The sequence below is a fragment of the Balaenoptera ricei genome, chromosome 1, assembly GCF_028023285.1.
Source record: "Balaenoptera ricei isolate mBalRic1 chromosome 1, mBalRic1.hap2, whole genome shotgun sequence".
NCBI lineage: Eukaryota > Metazoa > Chordata > Mammalia > Artiodactyla > Balaenopteridae > Balaenoptera > Balaenoptera ricei.
Genome location: NC_082639.1, coordinates 133,590,923 through 133,617,486, shown reverse-complemented (window position 1 = coordinate 133,617,486; position 26,564 = coordinate 133,590,923). Strand labels below are relative to the sequence as shown.

The window sequence follows — 26,564 nt, the reverse complement described above, 5'->3', positions numbered from 1 at the left end:
TTAAGTAGGCTCTCTGGAAGATAGCCCTGTTAAATTCTCACTTTGCAGTACAGTTCTTGCTACATCTTAGAGGTAGGATCAAGTGTATCTGTTGCCCACATACTTCCCCCTTTTTAACAACATTCTTCAAAATGGCTCAGACTACATAGATTTCTCTACTCCCTAGTGTGATTTCCCTACTCAGACAACATACAATTTCACACATGAATACTAACTAGGATTTACGAAGCATTCAGTAAACTATAAAGCACTTCAGTTATGTTAGTTTGGAAAAACAATTTATCCCTCCACTCTGACATGCCCAAGCTGCTATAAGAAGGAAGAGTGAAACTTTAGTTTCTACTTGATAATTTTAGCTACTGTATTGATAATTCCTGTTAGTATGCAATAAAATTATGGTTTAGGTCTAGAGCTATTTAAGAAAAAATAGGTAGTTCCCATTTCCTAAGTCTTTTTCCAACTAACTATGATTATGAGATTAATTCATCCTTGTCACTTGTCTGCAGTGACAAGAATCTCCATGAGTCCAACAAACCTGATTAAGTGGAGGTCCTTTCCCATAGGGACCTTTTGCTACTGATGGATGGGCAGGTATCTGAGAAGATGACTTAGTGTTGAAAACTTCATCTGCTTCTTTTCGGTTTTCAGTGTTTTCAGAGGCTTTTGAACCTTGATCCTCACTGAAGAATCAAAATCCAGGTGAAATAAAAAATAGAGTGGACAGAATGTACCATAAGTAAATGCATTTTCTCAACGTAAAAAAGACATTATTTCCATACAATTTCAGGGGGAAAATGTATCAAGGAATGAGATGGTGTTGTAACCTAGCAGTGCTAATTTATTCATTCAAGAAATATATGCTATATATCTATAATGTGATGGGGCCTGGGCTTGGCCAGATTATCACAAGATACAAGATACGATATAGTACTTATCAAATACGGACACTCACACTTGACACACAATATGATTCCATCATTTTCTATTACCCCCAACCAAAACTCTCATCTGAACACAACTGAGTAATATTCCAGATAATTAATTAATGTATTCTAATTTGTTCTGATTTAATGAAAAAGAGAAATCAAACTACAGTATTTTAGTAGGAATCTCACAACTGATCATGAAACAGCAGTGTATTACAACACTATGGCTGAAAAATTATACCAATATGTGCGTGCAAACTCCTGTTTATCTTAAGAGCCCAATTTTTATGTCACATAACCCATATATTCCTGACTCTGATGCCCCTATATTCCAGAAAAAAAGAGAAAAAGCTCCTATTTTCCAAGACCTTATTGCTCCTTGCTAAGTTTAAAAAATCAAAGACTTGAAGCAGCTGTTGTAACCCAAGTAATTTTTCTCCGATTTTATAAATGTGGATCAGGTCAAGTAAGTAACAAGTTTTAAATGGTCCCGAATACTGTTTCTCAAAATATCTCCAATTAGATGACAAGCATCTAAATAGCTTCTTTTTAAAAATAGGTATTTTCTTTAGAAACATCAAACTCTTAATTCCTTGATTATCTGTACTTTTAAAATTTGGCTCATTAATCGCCTTCCCACTCAGTAAAAATCCTTGGAGTAGAATGTAGAAATTCTATAAGTGGGGAACAAATACCTATTAATGAAACCTCTCTGCATAAATGGCTCATGTTACATCAACAAATTCATACTATTATTAGTAAGAGATATCACAACTTACCTGCTGTTTTCTTTAGGACTACTACTTCCCTGCTCATCATCATCACTGAAATTCAGCTGTTCTGTATAATCTACTTCCATCTGAGCACCTATTAAATTAAGGAGAACTCAGATTGACTGTTTCAAAGCATCTAAAAACTAAAAGTGCTTAATTAATCTTGCCTCTTACCTGCCCAACCTTCATCAGCTTCAGCATCTAGGTTATCAAATTTATCAAGCTCCTTCAGTTCTGACGCACTAAGGATGGAGGGGCGTTCAGGCTCAGAGGCCCATGAAGGAGGTGGGCCTCTTCCTCGAAGGCCTCTAACCAGTGACAGGTTATGAAAGAAAAGGATACTAAATTAGGAAAATATTAGAAGATTGGAATTTAGTTCATTTCAATTCAACATTAGTTTTCTATACCGTGATATACAAAATATTTTGCACCTGACGTGTATGAAGAGATTATAAAATTAACATAGAAATTTAAGACAATACATAATTATATTTCTTATGCAGATATTTAATAGCAAAGTTTTCAAACATTTAAAATAAAACAAATATATGTTAAAAGATGATATGGCTAAGACTAATACTAATCTCAAAATACACTAAGCAAAAAAAAAAGAGAATGGGGGTTATCAACATCATGGAAGGAAGAAGGAGTAAACAAGTGCCATCCATTTTGGGGGCCACAATTTTCAGTTTTCAGAATTTTATGTCAACTGATTTAAAGTTTTAGAAGAATAAAGTATTTTTGTTCTGTCTTACAAAAGTTAGCCAATTACTTGTTAATGGCAAATGTACCTTGAGGACAGAATAATAAATCCCCATAATCCACTCAACCTCCAGAAAATCTTAACAAGTATACATATACCCTGCAAACTTTAATCATTTAATAGTCTTACTTGTTTGTTTCAGTTAAAGAAGGTGGAAACCTCATGGGACCATGTAGAGGAGGATAGGCCATCCTTGGATACTGCTGAAACATCTGTATAAAAGAAACAAAAATTGATAAAATCTAGCTACTCAGTTATTTAAAAAAAAAAGATCACCCTGACTAAGCCTGAAATTATAATTTATAGAAATGATTAAAATAAACAGTACTGTCAATAACTAATTTTGTCTACTGGTATAGATGATCATTCACCCTCAATAACAAGCCATTTATAAATCTACTGCCTCCACCAAGTCATTACAAATAGAGGTAATAACTAGGACACATCTTATTAAGAACTTCTGTTATCCCATTAACAAAGTTACATAAAAATGACTGTGTACTGAAATGAAAAAGTAAAAACGACAACATGCATGCACCCCAGAAAACTTCTGTTTCTTAACCAAGTTCAAATATCAATACTAGAAATGATATAATGTGAGACCTCATCCTAATACAAGAGTAGATTAACTGAAAGCAGATTTGCTGATAAAGAGGAACTCAGTTCAGATAAAAGGATAGTCCATAACCCAACAGAGCTGAAGGAGGAAGTGGGTAGGGAGCTAACTGAGAGATTTTCTATGGGTAGGGCATAGGTGGATTCTGAGTCATCACACAGATAGTAATTATATACAGAGGCCCAAAGATGATGCTCTCCACGGGAACTTGGCTTTGAGAATCTGACTTTAGGAGAATTCTAAGATAGATTATGAAGACAAATAATAACACCAAGGGATTCATCCTATGATTTGGAAGGAAAGAAATGTCAAGGAGTGCTTGATTATTTACTATTTGCTTAAATCCAGGTTAAATTATGTTTAAAAAAAAATGAAATTGTATTATCTTAAATACATAATTTATATCCTGAAATAGTTTAGCTTTTCTTTAAAAAAAACTGATGAGGGAATTGCTTTATACTAGAAGAAAGGCTATGTTTATATGATTGTGCTGTGTAAAGAAGAAATTTCTAAGTAGGGTTGAAGCAAAAGTTAATTAAGATAAGCAACAGCTGAAACTCAACAGGAGAAGCTTTTTGTTTGGGGAATACTCGAGAATTCTCGGTTGGATCACACTTTACACTGAAATTAGCAAATACACTATTGGAGGCAAATGTTCATCGGTTAAGTTGCATTAGATCTTTCTGCTGATTATTTAGGCATAGATATTAATTTCGTGCGGTATTAATAAATGTTTGAAATTTAGGAATTTGCCACAAAAACTGCAGAAACAAGGGACTTCCCTGGTGGTGCAGTGGTTAAGAATCCGCCTGCCAAGCAGGGGACACGGGTTTGATTCCTAGTCCTGGAAGATCCCACATGCCACAGAGCAACTAAGCCCATGCACCACAACTACTGAGCCTGCACTCTAGAGCCTGCGAGCCACAACTACTGAAGCCTGCGTCTCCTAGAGCCCATACACCGCAACTACTGAGCCTGCACACCGCAACTACTGAAGCCCATGCGCTCTAGGGCCCACGTGCCATAACTACTGAAGCCCGCGTGCCTAGAGCCTGTGCTCCGCAACGAGAAGCCACCGCAATGAGAAGCCTGCGCACTGCAACGAAGAGTAGTCCCTGCTCGTGCAACTAGAGAAAGCCCGCGTGCAGCAATGAAGACCCAACACAGCCAGAAAAATAAAGTAAAAAAAAAAAAAAAATTGCAGAAACAACTATAAGTTCTCAACACATAGTAATGGTGTTTTAAATGTTTTTGTTTAGTGAAACATTTTATTTGAATAAATTCATTGATGAAATTGGGAACAAAGCTCACTTGGTCTCCCCTCTTACCTTCCCCCTTATCCCATTCCACCCCTACGCCCGGAAATTCAGGCAGGGGTCCTTGAAAGCACAATTTGAAAAATCTTAGGAGACAAGTATTTGGATGCAAATCATTATTCAAGGTCAGGTTAGCATATAAGACTGTTTTATCATACACCCCAACTTTTAAAGAAAATATTTAACAAGTAATTGTATTTAATAATTTATTTCCCTCTACCTTAGAATGGTTAAGTAATAATGATACAAAGAAAAAATAGAAAATATGGTTGGACCTTGACTACTTAGGAGTTAAGTCATAAGAAAAATAAATGTATGAACTAGATTGTTCTTTCCTTTGAGATTAACGGTTTTCTCAAAAAATGTAAATTTATTTACTTGAGCACATGTAACTTGCCACATAATTTCACAGTAGACTGAGAGCAAATGAATGAATGAGGGCACCAAATCTAACTACTAATTTATAGAAAATATGGGGGTCAAAAGTATATATATGTGTGTGCGTGTATATATATATATTTGTTTATTTTTTAAATTTCCCCTGCCCAAGAAGCAACCACTATTAAGTTTCGTTTCTTTTCTTTTTTCTTTCTTTTTTTTTTTGCCCGCATCGTGTGGCATGCAGGATCTTAGTTCCCTGACCAGGGATCGAACCCGTGCCTGTATTGCGAGTGTGGAGTCTTAACCACTGGACCGCCAGGGAAGTCCCCTCAGAAGTATATATTAAATGAAACTACAAAGATGGAATCTGCAAAATACAGACTATGAGAAACTCTACAGGAAAACAAATAAATTGTAATAGATATGCTCCAAAGAAAACAAGAGATAAAGGAAAAGAGGTACCCACAGATAACAAGATTACTAAGAAAAATATAAACCATCTCAAGAATAGATGTTATCTGGATCCTAATTATGAGATAATCAGGGAAACTAGAATATTGACTTGGTATTTTAAAAAGTATTTTCAGGGACTTCCCTGGTGGTGCAGTGGTTAAGAATCCACCTGCCAATGCAGGGGACACAGGTTTGATCCCTGGTCCAAGAAGATCCCACATGCCGTGGAGCAATTAAGCCTGTGTGCCACAATTACTGAGCCTGCGCTCTAGAGCCTGCAAGCCACAACTACTGAGTTCACATGCCGCAGCTACTGAAGTCCGCACACCTAGAGCTCGTGCTCCGCAATAAGAGAAGCCACTGCAATGAGAAGCCCATGCACCTCAACAAAGAGTAGCTCCCGCTCACCACAACTAGAGAAAGCCCGCATGCAGCAACAAAGACCCCATGCAGCCAAAAAAAATAAAATAAAATAAATAAAAAAGAATTTCTTTTTAGGTGTGGTAATGGCACTGTGGATTTTCCCCTAGTCTTTATCTTTTAAAATATAACCTAAAATATATATGGATGAGATGATGTATCTAGGATATTAGTAACGCCAGGTGGTGAGAAATAGGTGAAAAAGATGGACCACAAATCGATAACCGTTGAAGATGTATGGTAGTTATCGGAGGAAGAAAGTTCACGCTTTCTTTTATCATTTCTTTTTTGAATGTTAAAAATATTCCATTATAAAAAGTTTTTAAAAAAAATTCAAGGTATACTAATAAAAACTTTATAACTGAAGCAGGTATTAACCTTTTCTTGTGCCATGAACAACCCCTCTGGCAGTCTGATAAATCTTATGGACCTCTTCTCACAGAAATGTTTTTAAATGCATAATTAAAAACACAGTATTACTAAGGAAACAATTATACTAAAATTCTGTTACCACAATATTTAAAAAACAAATTTGTGATACAGTAATGTATGTGCTTCATTAAATAACACTAATAACTATTTTGAAGTAATGCTGAGTATAAACAATATTTGCAATACCTAAAAACAATGTAATGTGATATGAAAATACCTATGATCCCTAAGGATAAAACATGGGTACTGCTGATACTTTCTGCGATTTGATTCCTAAATTCATAATCAAAGAAAATTTTAATTTTTAGTTAGACGTTAATGAAAATAAAGACCTCAACTTTTTCCTATTCCAATTCTTTCCTTGGAATCCAGATCAAAAACCTCTTATTTAACCACTTGCTGACTCAACAATACTCACGTAAGAAGGCATCATAGCTCTGTATTGGGAAGCAAGGGCAGGCTGTTGTCCATTCAGTTTAGCCTGTGGAGGACCACAAGCTATCCTCTTTTCCACCACTTTGAGGATATCATCTTGTTCTGATGTTCCAGCTGTGCTTTCATCCTGGCCAGACTTTTCATCTTGGTCAGATGTTAAAGGTGAACTAGCAGATTTACCACCATCTCTCCAACAAGCAACATCTGGTATGAAGAGAGAGAGAAAATAAGAAAAAAATCTGAAAATGGAACAGAGTGAAACCAAACTAGGCACATTTCAAGAGAAGTTAAGCAAGTAAGCATAGTGAAGGAATAGTGAAAGTCTAACCTAGGCTGTACTAGAAATTTAGACTTTGAAGGTGTTTAGGTAGTCAAGAGCAGTGGCTTCCAAAGCAGAGACGATGTACCTCAGAGCAGCGGTCCCCAACCTTTTTGCCACCAGGGACCGGTTTCATGGAAGACAATTTTTCCACGAACGGGGGGAGGGGGGGTAATGGTTTGGGTGGTAATGCGAGTGATGGGGAGCGGCAGATGAAGCTTCCTCGCTCACCGGCCACTTACCTCCTGCTGTGCGGCCTGGTTCCTAACACGCTGTGGACTGGTACCGATCTGCGGCCCAAGGGTTGGGGACCCCTGCCTCAGAGGGTACCACCAAAAGCAAATACTGGGGTCAGGGAAGAAAATATTAGAACTTCCCTATTAAGCTTCACCAATTTTTGATACAGAGATTAAAATCACTGTTATACCTGAGGTGTCCTGAAGAAGGGGGGAGAGAGTTCCATAACCCAGAAGGATTGACAGTGATGCACGCTCTCATTTGTTTTCAGTCTACTATTGCTAGTTACATGTGCCCAAGTGAGCAGATTCAGTGACTGCATTACCTGACTCAACTACACTTAACCAAATAAAAGAGATAAATGGTGTTACAAGGAAACCCTGTTTGGTTCGAATGGTCTCTACCTCCTGCTATTCACACCCTGTGTAGTCCCCTCTCAGCAGTGTACCAGGACTGGTCTGTGTAACTTGTAGAATAAGGCAGAAGTGTTGGCTGTCTTCTCTGAGAACAGGCTATGAAAGCCTAGGGGTTCCATCTTGGGTGAGAGATGTCTGTCTGTCCCTCCTTATTTTTTCTGAGGAAATCTGTTGTGAGCCGCCCACATACAAATGAGCCACCGTAAGAGAGCTTAAAACAGCAGCCCTAGTCAAGTCAGCATCAGATGACAGTTTCACTGCAATTCTGTTGACAGAGAACCAACAAAACCTGAGCTAGAACCCCCAGCTAAGTGGCTCCCAGATTCCTGACCCTCAGATACTGTGTGAAATGGTAAGCCCAGTTCAGTTTGTCTTTTTAAGTTGCCAAATTTGTTACACAGCAACAGGTAACTGGTGAAAAGAAACTAAACAAGAGAACAGTGGAGCTGACACATCTATTCCTAATACAAACTCATCAACCGCATTACAGTAATTAAAAATAAAAATTAAAAAAGGTGATTTACCCAGACCTGGCAAGAAATGAGCCAAAGAGATAGAAAATGTATTAGGTTATCAAAAACATGAATTTGTAACCATTACTGTAAATAGGAACTACCCTGTACATGGTACAGGTTTCTTTGAGATATTTGGTAACAACACTGAATCCAATATAATTAATAAGATGTTTTAAAATCTCTCAAAGATTTTATATTTCTATTTTTAGTTTCTGCTTTATAATGTACATAATACAAGTATCTCTTACTATCCAAATTGATTGGTTCCTAGGTTTGAGTTCAGAATATTAATAGAAAGCAAATGAATGGATATAAATTATAAACAAATATTTGCATATTGGGGAGGTGTGCTAAAAAATTTTACTATTGTAAAAATGACCAAATATTGATGTGCAAACAAGTCACCTAGGCATCTTGTTAAAATGCTGACTTTTGATTTAGTAAGTTGGGTGTGAGGCCCAAGACATATACTTCCAACAAGTTCTCAAGTTAAACTGATGCTGTTCATGTAAAAACCATACTTGAGTGACAAGCAACTACAGTTACTATCTGCCTTTTCAAACTAGGTGAGTCATCATACATACAGCAATAGCAGACAGGAGGTTATATCACAAGATAAAACACAAATATAATCTCATTCTGTATTTTTATTAAATAGAAAGTATTCTTACTTGGTGGGCGTAAACTGGGTCCAGGTCCATAGCTGTCATCAGTTGATTCTTTTTCTTTTTTTTCTTGATCCCCAGCTGCCTGCAGGCTGGGAAATTCTTGCTGAAAATGACTATTCACCTGGATTCCTATGGATTTTTTTTTTAAAAAATTACATGTAACTTTTATACTGAAGATAATTCAAAAACCCTCCCAGGATAGAGCTCTCTGTCTTTTTTTGATAATTTATTCCGCATTTCAGTGGTGACTGTTCGTATCCATAAAACTTTTAAATTTATCTAGAATTAGAATCCCTTGGAAAGTTAATGAACAGCCATGAGGAAATAAAAATCTAAGAAAGGAATCGCCAGACATTGTTCCAGTGACTCATTAAAGATAATGAGGCAAGTAAGGAGAATTTCACTTCTGTTTCTCTTTTATTACGACTCCTTTCATTTTCAATATAAGTAAAATTCCTTTACTAATAAATAGCTCTAAGAATCAGTTCAAATAATATTGCTAAAATAGGATTTATGAATCAACACTACAAGTATCACGGTGAGACTAAAATGCTTCATTTTAATTTATTGCGGAGATACTGATTGCACCTCACTATTCACTCATTCACCTATCTACCTACCTGCCCGCCTATTTATTTTTATACTTCCATAAATTTAAAAGAGCTGATTTTATTAGCTTGAGGGCCCAGATGGGTTTTTCCATACAATGTTTTATAGACATGTTTTGCAAGTGGGAAAATTAAGTTTTGTTGGGGATTCCAATCATTCCTAGCAGGGAGGGAAGTATTACAGCTACTGTGCTTTATGGCTACTCTCTAGGTCTTCTCTACCATGGAAATCGTGAACAGCATGTTTGAAACAGAAGAGGTTTAGGGGCACAGATGGAAAATAATATGGTTTCTAGCAATCAACATAACGTCTGGATACTTTTATGTCTCAGAGCTGAAGGCATAAGATTTTGTCTGGTCATGTAGGGTAAAGACAGAGTAATGTGGGGCACAAGGTACCTTAAAGATTCCTTCTTTAATCCCTATTATTGGCTCATACATGGCTCTTAACACTGAAACTTAACTAGCCCAAGAGAATTTTTACAAGACCCTTTTTTTCAGGGCCTGATAATATCTTTTGACAGTGTTCTCTACCCCTGCCAAAACACCACAATTCACCCCTTACCTCCTGCATGGCTGTTCAGTAACTATCAAGCCTAACCAGTTTCCCCAGCTAATGTCCACTTACCATCTCCTTGCCCACCTTGCTTGTTACTGGCCCATGATTTGGGAGCAGGGGCTACTTCTGGGGGAGCTGCAACCCCAGGTTTTGGTTGTGCTGGTGGAACTTCTGGTGCTCTTAAAAAAAATATGAATCCATTATTTCAGATATTATATGTTTAAATAAAATAAATATTGCATTTACGCTGAATTTGTATACAAATTATTTTGGCTACACATTTACTCAGATGCACCCCACCATGTTTTCCCTCTCCAACATTCCTTTAAATGAAGTACAGCTATTTTTGTCCCCTTTCATTTCTACCCATGAATAACCCAAGGAGATGACAGCTTTGTTTTTAATTTTGGAAAGAAAAGAGGGGAGGAAGGGAGGAAGGGAGGGAGGGAGGGAGGGAGGAGGGGAGGAAGGAAGGAAGGAAGGAAAGAAGAGAAAGAAAGAAAGAAAAAAAAGAAGCACTCATTATTGAACATAGCTACCAAAAATTTGTTTTGAAGAAGTGAACATTTATAATTAGAAATAACATTATAGTCATACATACAGCCTGGATTGGTGGGATTAACCAGGGGCTAAGGCTAAGCAAGCTCTCCATTTGGCAGTCAACAGTTTCACCACTGTACATATTACTGTTAATCAAAAGAGGTAACAGCAACTTGCCTGATGCATCCCCATGAGTAAAAGGTGTTTTAAAAGGGTCTACAGTTTTATTCAATTCTTGTAATGAGTTAAGGCTTAAAAATGAAAAAGGTAGTTAACAGGCTTAAGAAATGCAATATATTTCTGGTATACTTAGACCTAAAACTGACTTGCTACTATAAAATATTCTATAACAACTAAGAAGTAGAGAACAATAAGTCTTTAGTAAACTTCACCCAAGCAGTTGTATTTATTGTATAAAGCTCCCCAAACCAGAATAAAGAAATTTAGTAACAGATATAGGCAAAAAGCACTAAGTACTTACGTTCTTGTCTTATTTTTAAAAACTACCACTACTTAGCTTAGTCATTTAATAAACCAAGAGCCCTGAATAATCCGTGACACAGAATGCTAAATATTTATTGAATGAATGATGATTAAGCAGGATATTACTAATTCCACGCCAGCTTTCTTGTGAATTCTTTATTTATTCAAATAATATTACTTGAGCACCTATGATGTGCATCAGGTATAGTTTCAATGAATCAGGCAGACAGAAACTCTTAGCTTCATGAAAAGTAGTTAACAGAATCAACTCTTAAATCATTTTAGAAAGAGAATGCCTGATGTGGTGAGGATGGGATAGGAGGGAGCCCGACAGTGTATGATACAAGGAAAACTGTGATTAGCAATTCTGTCAACTGTTCTACCCTGACACATAAAAATACTGCCACTAAACCCACACATAGGAAAAATTACACAAAAGTTGACTATATAAAACACTTTAAAGGGCATAGCACAACACCTAGAACGTAAGGAACTCAAACATAAGTTCCCACAAAGAAAGGGGAATGATTTCATTCTTTAATAGACTTTGACTCACTTTTCTTCTTCGTGTTGCTCTTGTTTTGATGCCCATCCTGTGCCATCTTTAGGTACGATGTTCACATTAGGATCGTTGCCTTTGTTTTCCGCTTTGAGACTTGGGAGGTTAGCAGGTGGAGGCATACGCCGTGAAATACCAACTTTTCCAAGACTCTGTAATCCATGTCGAGCTGCAACTAAAGATCAATAACATCAACTTTCTTAGTAACTATTTTATTCTTAAAACAAAATAAAAAGACAACAGGAATTAATGGGATCTTGAATTATTATTTTCTATTTTAAAATGAAAAAATTAAAACTAAGCCACACACCTGCAACATACCCAATGTAGAAATTATACTAAAATTAACTATCAAGCCACTGAACAGATGCTTTAAAAATTCTAACAACTGGGACTTCCCTGGCAGTCCAGTGGTTAAGACTCCACGTTTCCGGGCTTCCCTGGTTGCGTAGTGGTTAAGAATCCGCCTGCTGATGCACGGGACACGGGATCAAGCCCTGGTCCAGGAAGATGCCACATGCCGCGGAGCAACTAAGCCCGTGAGCCACAACTACTGAGCCCGCGCACCACAACTACTGAAGCCTGCGCACCTAGAGCCCATTCTCTGCAACAAGAGAAGCCACCGCAATGAGAAGCCTGGGCACCGCAATGAAGAGTAGCCCCTGCTCGCCACAACTAGAGAAAGCCTGCGTGCAGCAACAAAGACCCAAGGCAGCCAAAAATAAATAAATAAATAAATAAATAGAGTATACAGAAAATAAATTAGAACATACATTAAAAAAAAAAATTCTAACAACTGAACCAACCCTATAAACTACAAAAAAGAAAACACTGACAATGCTGTCTTCTAATTTTTCCAGGGAATCGATTTTAAACTCGAAACTTCGTATGTTAAAGAATAAACATGATATGAAACAGACTCACAGACACAGAGGACAGACTTGTGGTTGCCAAGGGGGAGGGGAGTGGGGGGTGGACTGAGGGAGGGTGAACTGGGAGTTTGGGGTTAGCAGATGCAAACTATTAAATACATAATGGATAAACAACAAGGTCCTACCTACTGTATTCAATATCCTGTGATAAACCATAATGGAAAATAATATGAAAAAAGATTGTATGTATATGTATAACTGAATCACTTTGCTCTACAGCAGAAATTAACACAACACTGTAAATCAACTATACTTGAAAATAAATTTTAGAAAAGAAGAAATATGCTACCTTTATGTACATAATGAACACTGTTAATGCACCATACAGTATCATGTGTACATGGTCCAGTTTTCACTCTTCACTGTAAACACTGGGTTCAAGGTATTAAAAAACAAAACTAAGAACCACAGGACTCTCTCTAGTCCATAACTAAAAGTGGTAGAATAAATCCACTAATACATAGCTTTATGCCTATTAATCTCATTGACCAAGTCTCCCTTTTGGAACCACATAGTTTTATTTATTTTCTGATAACAAACAGGAAAAAAAAACATATTTTAAAACATTTATAAATTTTCAACTTTAAAAAATTCATATCCCTTCAAAGATGTGTACGTATATAAAAAGCCCAATGTAAACAGGCCTGCATTAACATATGTTTGCCCTAGATCCTAATAGCAATAGCTCTAGTGTGTCATTTATAGTAATAAAACAAAACCATGAAAACTATAAAAAATAGAAATGCCATTTGATTTTACTCACCTGTGGTTTTCTGAGTTTCTAATGATTTACCCTTGTAAGTATTAAATAAACTGAGTGTCGCATACTTTTTCCCATCCTTTGCTTTTGTGTTCTGGCCTGACTTCTCCGACATTTCAGTGGAAACTCATCGAGTCCAGAACGTCCTGCCACACCCCTTAAAACCAGTCTTTAAGATGCACATAAGAAAGAAAAACAAGGAGGAAAACTTTAGAATTAGTTTACTAAAAGCTGTTAGTAAATTCAAATGTTCACAGAAATTCTGAAAAATAAAAACATGAGAAATTAAATCAATCTTCAATAACTCACATCAACAATAATTTCAAGAGCCTGTTTAATACTGTAAAATTCCAACAACCAAAATGTGACAAAATTAATCAAAATAAGCTTCCATGTGCTTGGCGAGTATATTTTTTATGATTTGTAACCATTTAACTACACTATAGAGAATAAGGGTTTTAATCCATACTGAGATGAACAGTTCAAATACAGTGAATCTATGGATAATGTCTTTCTATTTAATAAACAAATATCATTCAACTTCATAGGACTGAGATGACTGGCATGATCAGCTTACACATATGGAATCCAAACGTGACAGAAGAATAACATAGTTTCCCTATAAACTGCATGCCTGTGTTTTCAGGCAGTATGTGTCTAACAAAGATCTATTAGTTTAACAGTTTAGAATAGAAAGAACATTCTATTTTCTCTGCATTCTGCAAAGAGTAGAATACTTCTTTATAAACCCAAGGTACATAAAAACAATATTCTATTTCATGGCTATGGAGTAAGTGTTCAAGAAATGGTGTACACTTGTCAAAACAAGTCTCTGTGTATATGAGAAGTTATTAGAAGTACACAGTATTTTAATGGACATTCATATACGAAGAGAATGTTCATCTTTGGAACTAATGTATCCCAATTAACAACTAGTTTATTAATAAACAGGGCAAAAGACACAAATTAGGTCTCATACTATTTCCCTTCAATTTAATGAGGTGTACATTATCAACCTTAGGAGTTGGATTTTTTGTTTGTTTTGTTTATTTTGTCTTCAGGGTGGAAGTAGGACAGGAGGCGGTGAATTCTACCAATAAACCATCAACAACTAAAAGCATGGGAGCTAAAGATAACACAGAATAGTATATAATGCAAAAAGCATTCAAAGTTAAGGAATGCCTGTGTAGACCCTACCATCATAAAAATCATTTTATGTACTAGTTTTACATTTGTCAATTGCAGAATAAGCATCACATGCAGAGACGTGATTTTATATTCATATCACCTGCCACAATATTTATGGCGTTCCATAAAATTTATCAACAATTTTCACATCTGTTATCTCATTTCAGTCTAGTAACTTTATAATACAGTTAGTATTCTGATTTTACAGATAAGGAAACTGATGTTCATGGGTAAACAAGATTGGATTTGAAATCAGGACTTCTGGGTCAGTCCATTTACACCATGCCGCCGCCTCCTCATGTAACTGTAATCACTTAGCTTCTCCAAGTATACATTTACGATAGACCATCTTTCCTTGAAATAAATTGTGAAAACGACTCACCTGCAACCAAAAGAACTACATTAATGAATATAAGATGGCTTACAATCATATGTGGCAGAATGTATATAATTAATTTTATCCCAAGGGTGCTAACGATGACAGTGTGAAGAGAGCTATCTATATACTCCAAGAATCTATCCTGTTGACATATTTTCACCAGTAACATGGACAAAGATATACAGGAAGAATATTCACCTCCAGTGACAAAAGAGGACAGTGCATATTCATTAGATGACAAAATTAGAACTCAAGGAGATCTTCCTTCAGGTGAAAAAAAAGTAACTGACATATAATAAAAAGTCAACTTGTTCTTTCACCCTCATTTGATGGCAATTTTAACACCTAAGAATCCTCAAACCCCTCCTAACCCTACAACTACTCACGCAGCACTCTTAGTGGAGACCCTCACGTGCCTACATCACAAACAAAGCAACAACATTAAGAAAGAAACTCCTTAAACTTCCTAGGGGGAAACCTACAAGGCCACCGGCATCTACATCCATCTTTCCTAAGGGTTTCCTTTCCTTCACCTACTGTTACAGTGGTTCTCAGCATCATCTAGAAACTTGTTAGAAATGCAAATTCTCAGGCTCCAACCCATACCTACTGAATCAAACTGAGGATGGGGCCCACCACTGTGCCTTAGAAAGCCCTCCCAGTGATTCTGAAAAATACAAAAGTTCAAGACTCACTGACTTACTACAAACAGATATATGCTAAGCAGTGGTCGGTCCTTAATTCTTGTCACACATTAAAATCACCTGGGGATTTAAAACATACCAGTTTCCGACTTCCCTGGTGGTTAAGAATCTGCCTGCCAATGCTGGCGACAAAGGTTTGAGCCCTAGTCTGGGAAGATCCCACATGCCGTGGAGCAACTAAGCCCGTGCGCCACAACTACTGAACCTGTGCTCTAGAGCCTGTGAGCCACAACTACTGAGCCCGCATGCCACAGCTACTGAAGCCTGTGCGCCTAGAGCCCATACTCTGCAACAAAGATAAGCCACTGCAATGAGAAGCCCGCACACCACATCGAAGAGTAGCCCCTGCTCACTGCAACTAGAGAAAGCCTGTGCACAGCAAGGAAGACCCAATGCAGCCAAAAATAAATAAATTTACTAAAAAAAAAAAGTTTCTAGGGATGTGAGGTGGGATCTGATCATCAATCCTTACTTTGAAAATGCTCCTCAGTCAATTCTAATATGTAAGCAGTCTTCAGAACCACTGCAATAAAGGAAGTGTATCTTTCCTCCCATTCCATTTAAGGCCAATCCTTCCTTCTGTGCTACCCATCCTATCCTCAACTTCTTTCTCCTTCTAAATTCATCTCTGTAGGAAATCTCATCCAATTCTAAGGCTTCAACTACCAACCGATCATGCCAAATTTATATCTCCAGCCCAGAACTCGGTGTTCTTACAGAATTCTACTGCCTGTTTACATTTCTCCTTTGTTTGGAATAAAGTTTCAACTTTACCTAGAACACAGGCATGTACTTCACATTAAGCATTTCAGAAGCAAACCTACCAAACATTCACAAAGCATGAGAGGAATACTGTAGTTAAAAATATTAAGTTGAGAGTCAACAGTGAAAATATCTCAACATTTGACAAAATGCAAATGTTATGTAAGAAATTAACAAATTGAAGAAAAAAACTTGCAGAAACCCAAACATTAATGCTATATGAACAAACAATTCACTATAGAGAAATATCACTAAGCAAATGTATTAAAATGTTCAATTTTATAAGTAAACAAAATGAACAAGATAGGGCAGTTCACCTTGTCCATTGGCTTACATAAGGAAAACAAAGTAACATAACACAATTTAACCATAGGGTGACAGAATATCTAATTCAACTCAGCCACCACAAAACATTAGAGCCTGGAAATAATCACAAAACGAACCTTAATTTTCCTACTTAAGAGTTAAATAAACTAAAAAATTTCCTTTAAATTATAAGGAATTTCCAAATACAAAAAAAAAAGAATAAGAAAATTCCTGCAAATATATAATAAAATTCAAGTTTGAATAGTTCTTTTTAAGGTTCAAAATTCTGTACAAAGTTTCTCCTTCCACTATTAACAAACTACTGCCTATATGGTATGCCCTTCAGTACATGCTCTTTCACCAAACAGATAAACAAAGTACATACTGGGTATATTCTGAGGTAAGAAAGATGGCCAGAGAGTCAGCTTCTCAGGCCATTAGAATAGAGAATAAATTTATTCTTTCATATCCTATGAGCCTCTCCAGTATAAAACCCAAGAAGGCTTTATAGTACTTACTACCCCCCTCCAAAAGTAAATCATAAATACACATGATTTAAGTTAGTACAAATGCATTCAAAAGATAATTCAATCAAAGATAAGAACAAACTATCATAATGTACCTATTTCTATAAAAGATTATGCATTTCTAAAGACAAAGAATTTATAGCCATAAACAATAAGACTGGATAAATCAGAAAAGCCAATTGCACTCTAATGGTTTGCCAGTTATATGTGGGCACTTTCAGCAATCCCACCCCTGGGTATATATGCAGAGAAATCTCTAATTTGAAAAGATACATGCACCCCACCCCTATGTTCATAGCAGCACTATTTACAATAGCCAAGACATGGAAGCAACTTAAATGTCCATCGACAGATGAATGGATAAAGATGTGGCATGTATCACAATGGAATACTACTCAGCCATAAAAAAGAATGAAATAATGCCATTTGCAGCTACATGGACGGACCTGGAGATTATCATACTAAGTGAAGTCAGAAAGAGAAAGACATATACCATATGATATCACTTATATGTAGAACCTAAAATATGACACAAATGAACTTATTTACAAAACAGAAACAGACTCAAACAGAGGACAAACTTGTGGTTTTACCAAAAGGGTAAGAGGGGTGGAGAGGGATAAATTAGGAGTTTGGGATGAGCAGATACAAACTACTATATATAAAATAGATAAACAACAAGGTCCTACTGTATAGCACAGGGAACTAATAAACCATAATGGAAAAGAGTAGGAAAAAGAATTTATATATATATATAACCTGAATCACTTTGCTGTACACATGCATATGTAATGTGTTTATATATACTGTCCAGTGCAGGTAGGTGTGTGTAATTTTACTTATATATAAATAAAACAAGAACTTAAGATACTGAATTGATGTGATCCCTAACAGAGAGGAAAGAAATGAAGTGAGCCCTATGGCTTCCTGAGCTTACTGCCTGGAGAGCTCCCAGGTCACAGCACTGAGAAGGGAACTCAGAAGAGAGTCCAAGTGGAGGCTGGGAGACTCCCTAAGTTGAAGAAATGAAGCTGGGCATTCAGGATGACCAAGGTAGCTAGGATATAATACTGGAAAGAAGAGAGGTATACAAAGAGAAAATGCTACAGATCTGCAGAGGATCTGTTCCCCCTTGTGTATTCAGCAGAGTATCAATATGTACATGTGTGAGGAAACCACCCAAAGCCAGGAAAGAACCATCTGAAATAATCAGAGGGAACAGTGCCTGTTGCTCAGGAGGGACTGGGAATAGCACCAATTCTCACATGCTAGACTTTAAATCACACTGTTTCTGGTAACTGAGTCCCAAGCAAATCTAAAGAATGTTTATTTTAAAAAATGGAAAAATATCCAGCACCCAAGAAGGCAAAATCCACATTGAACAATTCAATTAAAAACTACGCAGGCAAAGAAGCAGGAAAATATGAACCATACTGAAGAGAAGAATCAATCAACTGAAACCAATCTAGCTGACCCAGGTATCAGAATTAGTGGATAAAAATATTATTTTATATAACTGCATTCTATATGTTCAACAAGTAAAAAGATTAAATATAGAGACATGAAAGATAAGGCCTGAGACAGAGTTAGGCAGCCTAATCTGTGTAACTGGTGTCGCCCAAGGAGGTGGGGTGAAAGGAAAAATAATGGCCAGAATCTTACAAAATCTGATGAAAACTATAAATACAGATGCGAAAGACTCAACGAAGTCCAAGCATAAGAAATATGAACTAAACCATACCAAAGCACATCATAATAAAATTGTTCAAAACTAATGATAAAGAGAAAATCTGAAAAGCAATAAGAGAAACAAACAAGAGTTAGAGCAGAGGGAATTCCCTGGCAGCCAGTGGTTAGGACTCTGTGTTTTCACTGCCAAGGGTGCGGGTTCAATCCCTGGTTTAAACTAAGAGGAACTAAGAGGTTTATAAAAAAAAAAAAAAAAAAAATTAGAGCAGAATCCTTGTTGGAAACCATGCCAAGTGAGAAAATGTTGCAGCCACATGCTTAAAGTATTGAAAGAAAAAACTGATAACCTAGAATTCTATATCCAGCAAAAATACTTTCAAAAATGACCAACAAGAGTTTCTCAGACTTAAGAAAGATGAAATAATTCATCATTAGCAGATCTACACTCTAAGAAATGTTAAGTCCTTCAAACAGGAGAAAAAAAAGAAAAAAAAAGTTACCAGACAGAAGGCTGGATCTACAGAAAAGAATGAACAGCACCAGAAATGGAACTAAGTAAGAAATGTGTGAAAAACACTTTTTTATTATTTAAATATCTTTATCCCAGGAATGCAGAGGTGGTTTAACCTTCAAAACTCAATAGAGGCATTTCACCATATAGTAAACTAAAACAAACACACAATTATCTCAATATATGCAGAAAAAGTATCTGACAAAACACAACACCCATTCCTGATAAAATCTTCTCAGGAAACTAAGACTCAGCCTGATAAAGGGCATCTATTACAACCTATTTAAAAAAAAATAAAGTCTATTAATAAAAAACAAAAACCTATAGCAACATCATACTTAATGGTAAAAGACTGAATGGTTAACCCATGTTCTAAAGAACAAAGAAAGGCTATCAACTCTCACCACTTCTGTTCAACACTGTCCTAAAATTTCTAAGCCAGTGCAGCAAGACAAGGGGGGGGGGGGGGAAAGGAAGTCAGATGGGGAAGGATGAAATAAAACTATTTGCTGACATGATCATATATGTAGAAAATCTGACTAAGTCTAAGAAAAGCTACTGGAACTAAGAAGAGAGTTAAACAAGGTTGTATACAAGATCAATATACAAAAATCAATTATATCAGTGTATAGTAGCAACGAACAATCAGAAATTAAAGTACAACTTATAACAGCAATTAAAACTAGGAAATACTTAGGGATATATCTGACAAAAATTGTGCAATATTTGTATACTGAAAACTACAAAACATTAAAGAAGACCTAGATAAATGGAGATAGGCCATGTCTGTGAGTCAAAAGACCCAATAATAAGATGTCAATTCTTGCCAAGTTTATCTGCAGATTCAAAGCAATCTCAAACAAAACCTCAGAGGGAATTTTTCTACAATAAGCAAAAGAATTTTAAAAAGAAAAATAATGTTGGAGGGCCAACGTCACCTGATTTCAAGACTTACAAAGCAGCAATGAAGACACTGTAATAACAGTGTAAAACAGATCAACAGAACAGAATATAGAAAGATATACAAAACTTGGGACTTCCCTGGTGGTCCAGTGGATGAGATTCTGCACTCCCAACGCAGGGGGCCCAGGGTTCAATCCCTGTTCAGGGAACTAGATCCCACATGCCACAGCGAAGATCCCACATGCCGCAACTAAGACCCAGTGCAGCTAGCTAGCTGAATGAATGAATGAATACAAAAATATACAAAACTTAATGCAAAATGGACCATAGCAAAGGGTACAAACTTGCAGTTAGAAGATGGGTTAAGTTCTGGAGAGCTAATGTACAGTATTATGATTATGGTCAACAACACAGTATATGTATTTTGAGGCTGCTAAGATCTTTTTTTTTTTGTAAACATCTTTATTGGAGTATAATTGCTTTACAATGGTGTGTTAGTTTCTGCTGTATAACAAAGTGAATCAGCTATACATATACATATATCCCCGTATCTCCTCCCTCTTGCATCTCCCGCCCACCCTCCCTATACCACCCCTCTAGGTGGTCACAAAGCCCCGAGCTGATCTCCCTGTGCTATGCGGCTGCTTCCCACTAGCCATCTATTTTATATTTGGTAGTATATATAAGTCCACGCCACTCTCTCACTTCGTCCTAGCTTACCCTTCCCCTTTCCCCCTTCCCATGTCCTCAAGTCCACTCTCTAGGTCTGCGTCTTTATTCCTATCCTGCCTCTAAGTTCTTCAGAACCTTTTTTTTTTTAGATTCCATATACATGTTAGCATATGGTATTTGTTTTTCTCTTTCTGACTTACTTCACTCTGTATGAGTCTCTAGGTCCATCCACCTCACTACAAATAACTCAATTTCGTTTCTTTTTATGGCTGAGTAATATTCCATTGTATATATGTGCCACATATTCTTTATCCATTCATCTGTCGATGGACATTTAGGTTGCTTCCATGACCTGGCTATTGTAAATGGAGCTTCAATGAACACTGTGGTACATGACTCTTTTTGAATTATGGTTTTCACAGAGTATATGCCCAGTAGTGGGATTGCTGGGTCGTATGGTAGTTCTATTTTTAGCTCTTTAAGGAACCTCCATACTGTTCTGCATAGTGGCTGTATCAATTTACATTCCCCCCAACAGTGCAAGAGGGTTCCCTTTTCTCCACACCCTCTCCAGCATTTATTGTTTGTAGATTTTTTGAGCTAAGATCTTAAATGATAATTATGCATGTGATGTGTGGAGGTTTAAGCTAATGCTACAGTGGTAATCACACTGCAATACATAAATGCACAAAAATACACCTTAAACTTATATGACATCATATGTTAATAATATCTCAAATTTTTAAAAAAGGACCACAGACAAAAGGTAAAACCTGAAACTATAAAAACTTCTAGAGAAAAATTAGGAGAAAATCTTTGTGACCCTGGGTTATATATAAAGACTTCTTAGATAGTACACTAAAAACACAATTCATAGGGAATTCCCTGGCAGTCCAGTGGTTAGGACTCAGAGCTTTCACTGCCAAAGGTGTGGGTTCAGTCCCTGGTTGGGGAACTAAGATCCCGCAAGCCGCATGCGGTGGTGGTGGTGGCCGGGGGGGGGGGGGGGTGGCGGGGCCCACAATCCATAAAAGATGAAATTTCTAAACTAGACTTTTGCCTTTTGAAAGTTCTCATGGTTGAGAGTGAAAACACAAGCTACTGTCTGGGAAAAAACATCTGCAGATCATATATCTGACGAAACACTTTTATCCAGAATATGTACAAAACTCTCAGAACTCAGTAATAAAACACATGACCCAATTATTTTTAAAGGGCACAGGATGTGACACTTCACCAGAGATACACAAGTGGCAAATAAACACGTGTAAAGATATTTAGCATTTCAGCACCATTAGCATTTGGGAAATGCAAATTTAGACCACAGTAAGATACCTCCATACTTCTACTGTATTGGCTAAAACTACAGAATAATTATACTAAGTGTCGATAAGGATGTGGAAGAACTGGAACTCTCATAGCCTGCTCATGGGAATGTAAAATGGTATAACCACTTGGGAAAAGAGTTTGGCAGCTTCTTAAAAAGGAAAAAACATCCCCAAACCATACAATCCCAATTCCATTACCAATGTTTATACAAGAAAATGAAAACATGTGTCCATATGAAGACTCAGACTCGTACTCTGGTTCATAGTTTTATTTCTAATAGGCAAGCACTGGAAACAATCCAACTGTTCACGAACAGGTTACTGGATAAACATATTGTGGTATATACATAAATGGAATGAATACCCAAGCAATAAAAAAGAATGAACTACTGATAAATGTAACAACATGGATAAATCTCAAAGTCATTATGGTGAAGGAAAGAAGCTGGATGCCCAACATATACACTATATACTGAATTCAACTGCGGATGAAAAATGTTGCCTCCCGTATCAGTAAACAGAGGATGTTGCCACCGGCCAACAAGCCAGTAACTACAGCAGCCACTGTGCACCCTGAGGGGATCCAGGATGGAGAAAAGGAGGATACTGGCCCTAGATAGTTAAGGTGCATATCAAAGGAATGATTTCAATAAGCCCAGACCCTTGCATCTTCCCATACTAGGAAAGAGCTAAATTCATTAACTTGAAACGTCTGGTTTTCTTTAATGAACCGTAACCGTTTTTGATGTTCCAACTACCTGGGTTTTGTTGCAAAACTTCTATATATACTGGCTCCTCCCTTACCTCTTTGGACTAGTCCCTAAGAGCTATCTGAAAGGCTAACTTCCAGGCTTAAGTCTTCAGTTTTGTCCGCGAAATAAAACGTAATTCTCAACTTTTAGGTTGTGCTTTTTTTTCAGTCGACACTACAAAATGCAAATGTATCTATGGTACAGGAAGCAGATCAGTGATTGCCTATGGATAGGAACTGGGAGGAACAGAAGGAAATTTTTGTTGATATGTTCATTATCTTGACTGTGGTAAGAGTTTCATGATGTGTAGATGCAAAGCATCAAATAGTATACTTTAAGTATGTGCAGTTTATTATATGTCAATAAAAAATATTTTTAAAAAGATCAAGGACCCCTAGATTCCAAGCAAACAAGAGGGATTAGAAATGAAGTTATTACAGATATTTACACAAATTTATTGTAAGTGGAGTGCAGACTGCAAGGTATGATATTGTGATTTATAAGAAAATTATGCTTGGTCTTCATCCCCACTCCTGACAGGGCTAAAACCCTTGGAATTTCCTAAATAACAGGAGATAAAGGTATCTTTTGTTATTCGTAACAAGCCCCTTACAACCACACCTGAGGATAAGTTAATGTAGTGACTCCAGGAAGGCCTCTAGGGGCGGGGGCTGGTCGACAGGGAAATCAACTAAGTGATTAGAGGGCTGGAACTTTCAACACCATCCTCCTCTCCTCCAGGGAAGGAAGAGGAGCTGGAGGTTGAATTAATCATCATTGGCCAAAGATTTAATTATTCATGCTTCCATTAAGGTTGGGAGCACTTCCTGGAGGATGGAGCTCCCTAAACTACACAGGGACAAAAACTCATGTGCTTGGGACTCTTCTGGACCTTGCCCTGTATATCTTTTCATTCACTCCTATACTTTAATATCTTTGTAATAAAGTAGTAATCTAGTAGTAAATTGTTTTCCTGAGCTCTGTGAACTGCTCTAGCAAATTAATCAAACCTGATTTACAGCAGCCAGCCAGTTAGCCAGCAGCACGGTTAACAATCGTAACAATCTGGACTTTCACCTGGCATCTGAAGTATTCGGGGGGACAGTCTTGTGGGACTGAGCCCTTATTAATCTCTGGGATATGATGCTATCTCTGGGTAGTTAGATCAGAATTGAGTTAAATTTCAGGACACCCAGATAGTGGCTGGAGGATCTATCTGCTTGGTGTGGGGAACCCCGCTCTCCACGTGGTGACCAGAAATGTCAGAAGTAAAGTAGAATATTAATATAGGAGATATACAGTAGTTTTTTTGTTTTGTTTTGTGTTTTTTGGCTGCATTTGGTTTTCGTTGCTGTGTGCGGGCTTTCTCTAGTTGCGGCGAGTGGGGGCTACTCTTTGCTGCAGTGCGTGAGCTTCTCATTCCGGTGGCTTCTCTTGCTGCGGAACGTGGGCTCTAGGCGCGCGGGCTTCAGTAGTTGGGGCATGCAGCCTCAGTAGTTGTGGCTCGCAGGCTCAGCAGTTGTGGCGCACGGGCTTAGTTGCTCCATGGCATGTGGGATCTTCTTGGACCAGGGATTGAACCCGTGTCCCTGGCAATGGCAGGCAGATTCTTAACCACTGCCCCACCAGGGAAGTCCCTACAGTAGTGTTTTTAATTTGTACAAGGGAAGAGGGCAGGGATGGCAGGGAGGGAGACAGGCTGGAAAGATATGAAATTGGAGAAATCAGTAGCTCTGATAAGGAATAATGAAGAACAATGTAATAATACAGCTCATACCGGAGCAGAAAAAAAAAATGTCATAGCATAATAAACAAGGAATCAACAAACGGTTTTTGTTCCTGGGATTGATAAGAAAGTAGTTTAAGATTCCTGTGGCTCCAAAGTTAATAGACAAAACTAGAAATGTAGGAGAAAATCAACTGAAAGTGAAAAACACACCTCTTTCAAACCATAAAACATAGAATCATATAATTCAAAGGAATGCTCTTAAGGACTTTCATTACCAGACAAAACAATATGTTTTAAAAGTTACCCAAAAAAAGCAGAAAAGAAAAATCAAATTAAAATAAAAAACAGAATAATAACTACTGATCAATTCAAGAGCTGGCTCTTTTGGAAAAAAAATATATAAATTAGCTGAATCACTCTAATTTTAAGTTAACACTAAGAATGAGAAAGATGATATAAAATACACACATGAAAAGAAGACTTTGAAACAAGGGTTTTCTAGGAAAACAGAAATTACCAGATTTGGCTCAAAATAAACAGGTAAAAACGCTGGAAAAAAAAGTTGTCCAAAAGTTGCCCACCCCCAAAGTGTCTGGCCCAAGTGATTTCACAAGGGAATTCTGACATTAAACAGAGACAATTCACATGCTATTTACAATGAACTAAAGGCAGGCTTTGGCAAACTAAGGCCTATGGCCAAATCCAGCCTGTGGTCTGTTTTGTAAGGCCTGGGTAGAGAGCTAAGAATGGTTTAGAAACCAGCAGCATAGCTTAAAACAAAGTCTAAGAATCTATCCTAAAAAAATACTAATGTGTGCAAAATACACATACACATAAGGATATGCACTACAATATGGTATGTGATAAAATTTATTTATAATCTATGTCAGTCATTAAGTGATCCATATTTTGAAACATTTACTGAACACCTACTATGTATGCTATTCTGTGGACTGGAGATAGAAGGGATAAGAATCTGCTCTCACGGGTCTTACTTTCTAGTTTGGTGATTTAAATAATAGGTAAATAAAATCATTTCAGATGGTGACAAATGCCATAAATAAAACCAAACAGGACAACATGAAAGGGTGGAAACTACTTTAGAAAGGGTGGAACTACTTTAGATAAGTTGATCACTAAAGGCCTCTCTGAGGAGAGAGCTTCTGACTTGGATCTAAAGGGGAAGCAGGCAGCTTCAAGGTTGAAGAAAAACCAAATGCAAAGGACCTCGGGCCCTGATATGCTAACCATGTTCAAAAATATAAAAGCTGGGGAAGCAGAAGCTAGTAAGAAAGGGACAGTTGAAGGAGAGAAAGAAGGTTGGATGAGGTGGGCCTATTAGGATTAAAAATTTTATCTTTGAAACAATGGGAAATCACTGAATTCTGAGCAAAGTCTTGTCTTTGTTTTAAAAATAGCATTCTGGGAGTTCCCTGGTGGTCTAGAGGTTAGGATTCGGTGCTTTCACTGCCTTGGCCGGGGTTCAATCCCTGGTTGGGGAACAGATCCCACAAGCCTCTCAGAGCAGCAAAAAAAAAAAAAAAAAAAAAAAAATCTATATATATCTATATATATATAGATATATATAGATATACATATGTATATATATATAAAATTCTGGCTACAATGTGGAGAATGGATTGCAGGGGGTCAAGGGTGGAATGTGGAGATATCATAGATTGCCACAGCATAGACACAAGATGATGGGGCCGTGGTTGAAAAATGGAGACTAGATATAGAAGGCTAGGAAAGAGGAATCAAGGACAATCTGGGTCATGAACTTGAAAAACTGGACCTTAAGTGAGGTGGGGAAGACCAGATTTAGGGAAAATAGGGGAAGAGGGGAAATCAATAGTTCTGTTTTAGCCATGTTTAGTTTAAGATAAAGACACACAGAGATTTGTATAGAAAGATATTCAAGATATAAAGTAAAATAGTACTGATTGATTTTTAAAAATCATATATGCTAAGTAAGAAAAATACAATACACATGACGAGTATGA

General features: G+C 37.1%; 1 protein-coding gene across 14 annotated transcripts in view; it reads right to left on the bottom strand.

Annotated features, from left to right (window-relative positions):
• PRRC2C (proline rich coiled-coil 2C) overlaps positions 1 to 26,564 on the bottom strand; it is a 100,042-nt gene that overhangs the window by 55,855 nt on the left and 17,623 nt on the right. For 9 of the 14 annotated variants that reach the window (XM_059936183.1, XM_059936241.1, XM_059936298.1 and 6 more), the window contains exons 2-10: positions 13,115 to 13,280; positions 11,417 to 11,594; positions 9,907 to 10,016; positions 8,674 to 8,799; positions 6,499 to 6,719; positions 2,592 to 2,674; positions 1,874 to 2,007; positions 1,706 to 1,793; positions 536 to 680 (exon numbers count right to left, since the gene is read on the bottom strand). In XM_059936183.1, the coding sequence (XP_059792166.1) occupies positions 536 to 680; positions 1,706 to 1,793; positions 1,874 to 2,007; positions 2,592 to 2,674; positions 6,499 to 6,719; positions 8,674 to 8,799; positions 9,907 to 10,016; positions 11,417 to 11,594; positions 13,115 to 13,226 (1,197 nt within the window). In that variant the 5' untranslated portion in view covers positions 13,227 to 13,280. Of the gene's footprint in view, positions 1 to 535; positions 681 to 1,705; positions 1,794 to 1,873; positions 2,008 to 2,591; positions 2,675 to 6,498; positions 6,720 to 8,673; positions 8,800 to 9,906; positions 10,017 to 11,416; positions 11,595 to 12,009; positions 12,058 to 13,114; positions 13,281 to 26,564 lie in introns of those variants that run through there. The other 5 variants (XM_059936193.1, XM_059936222.1, XM_059936279.1 and 2 more) reach the window with 3 other exon arrangements.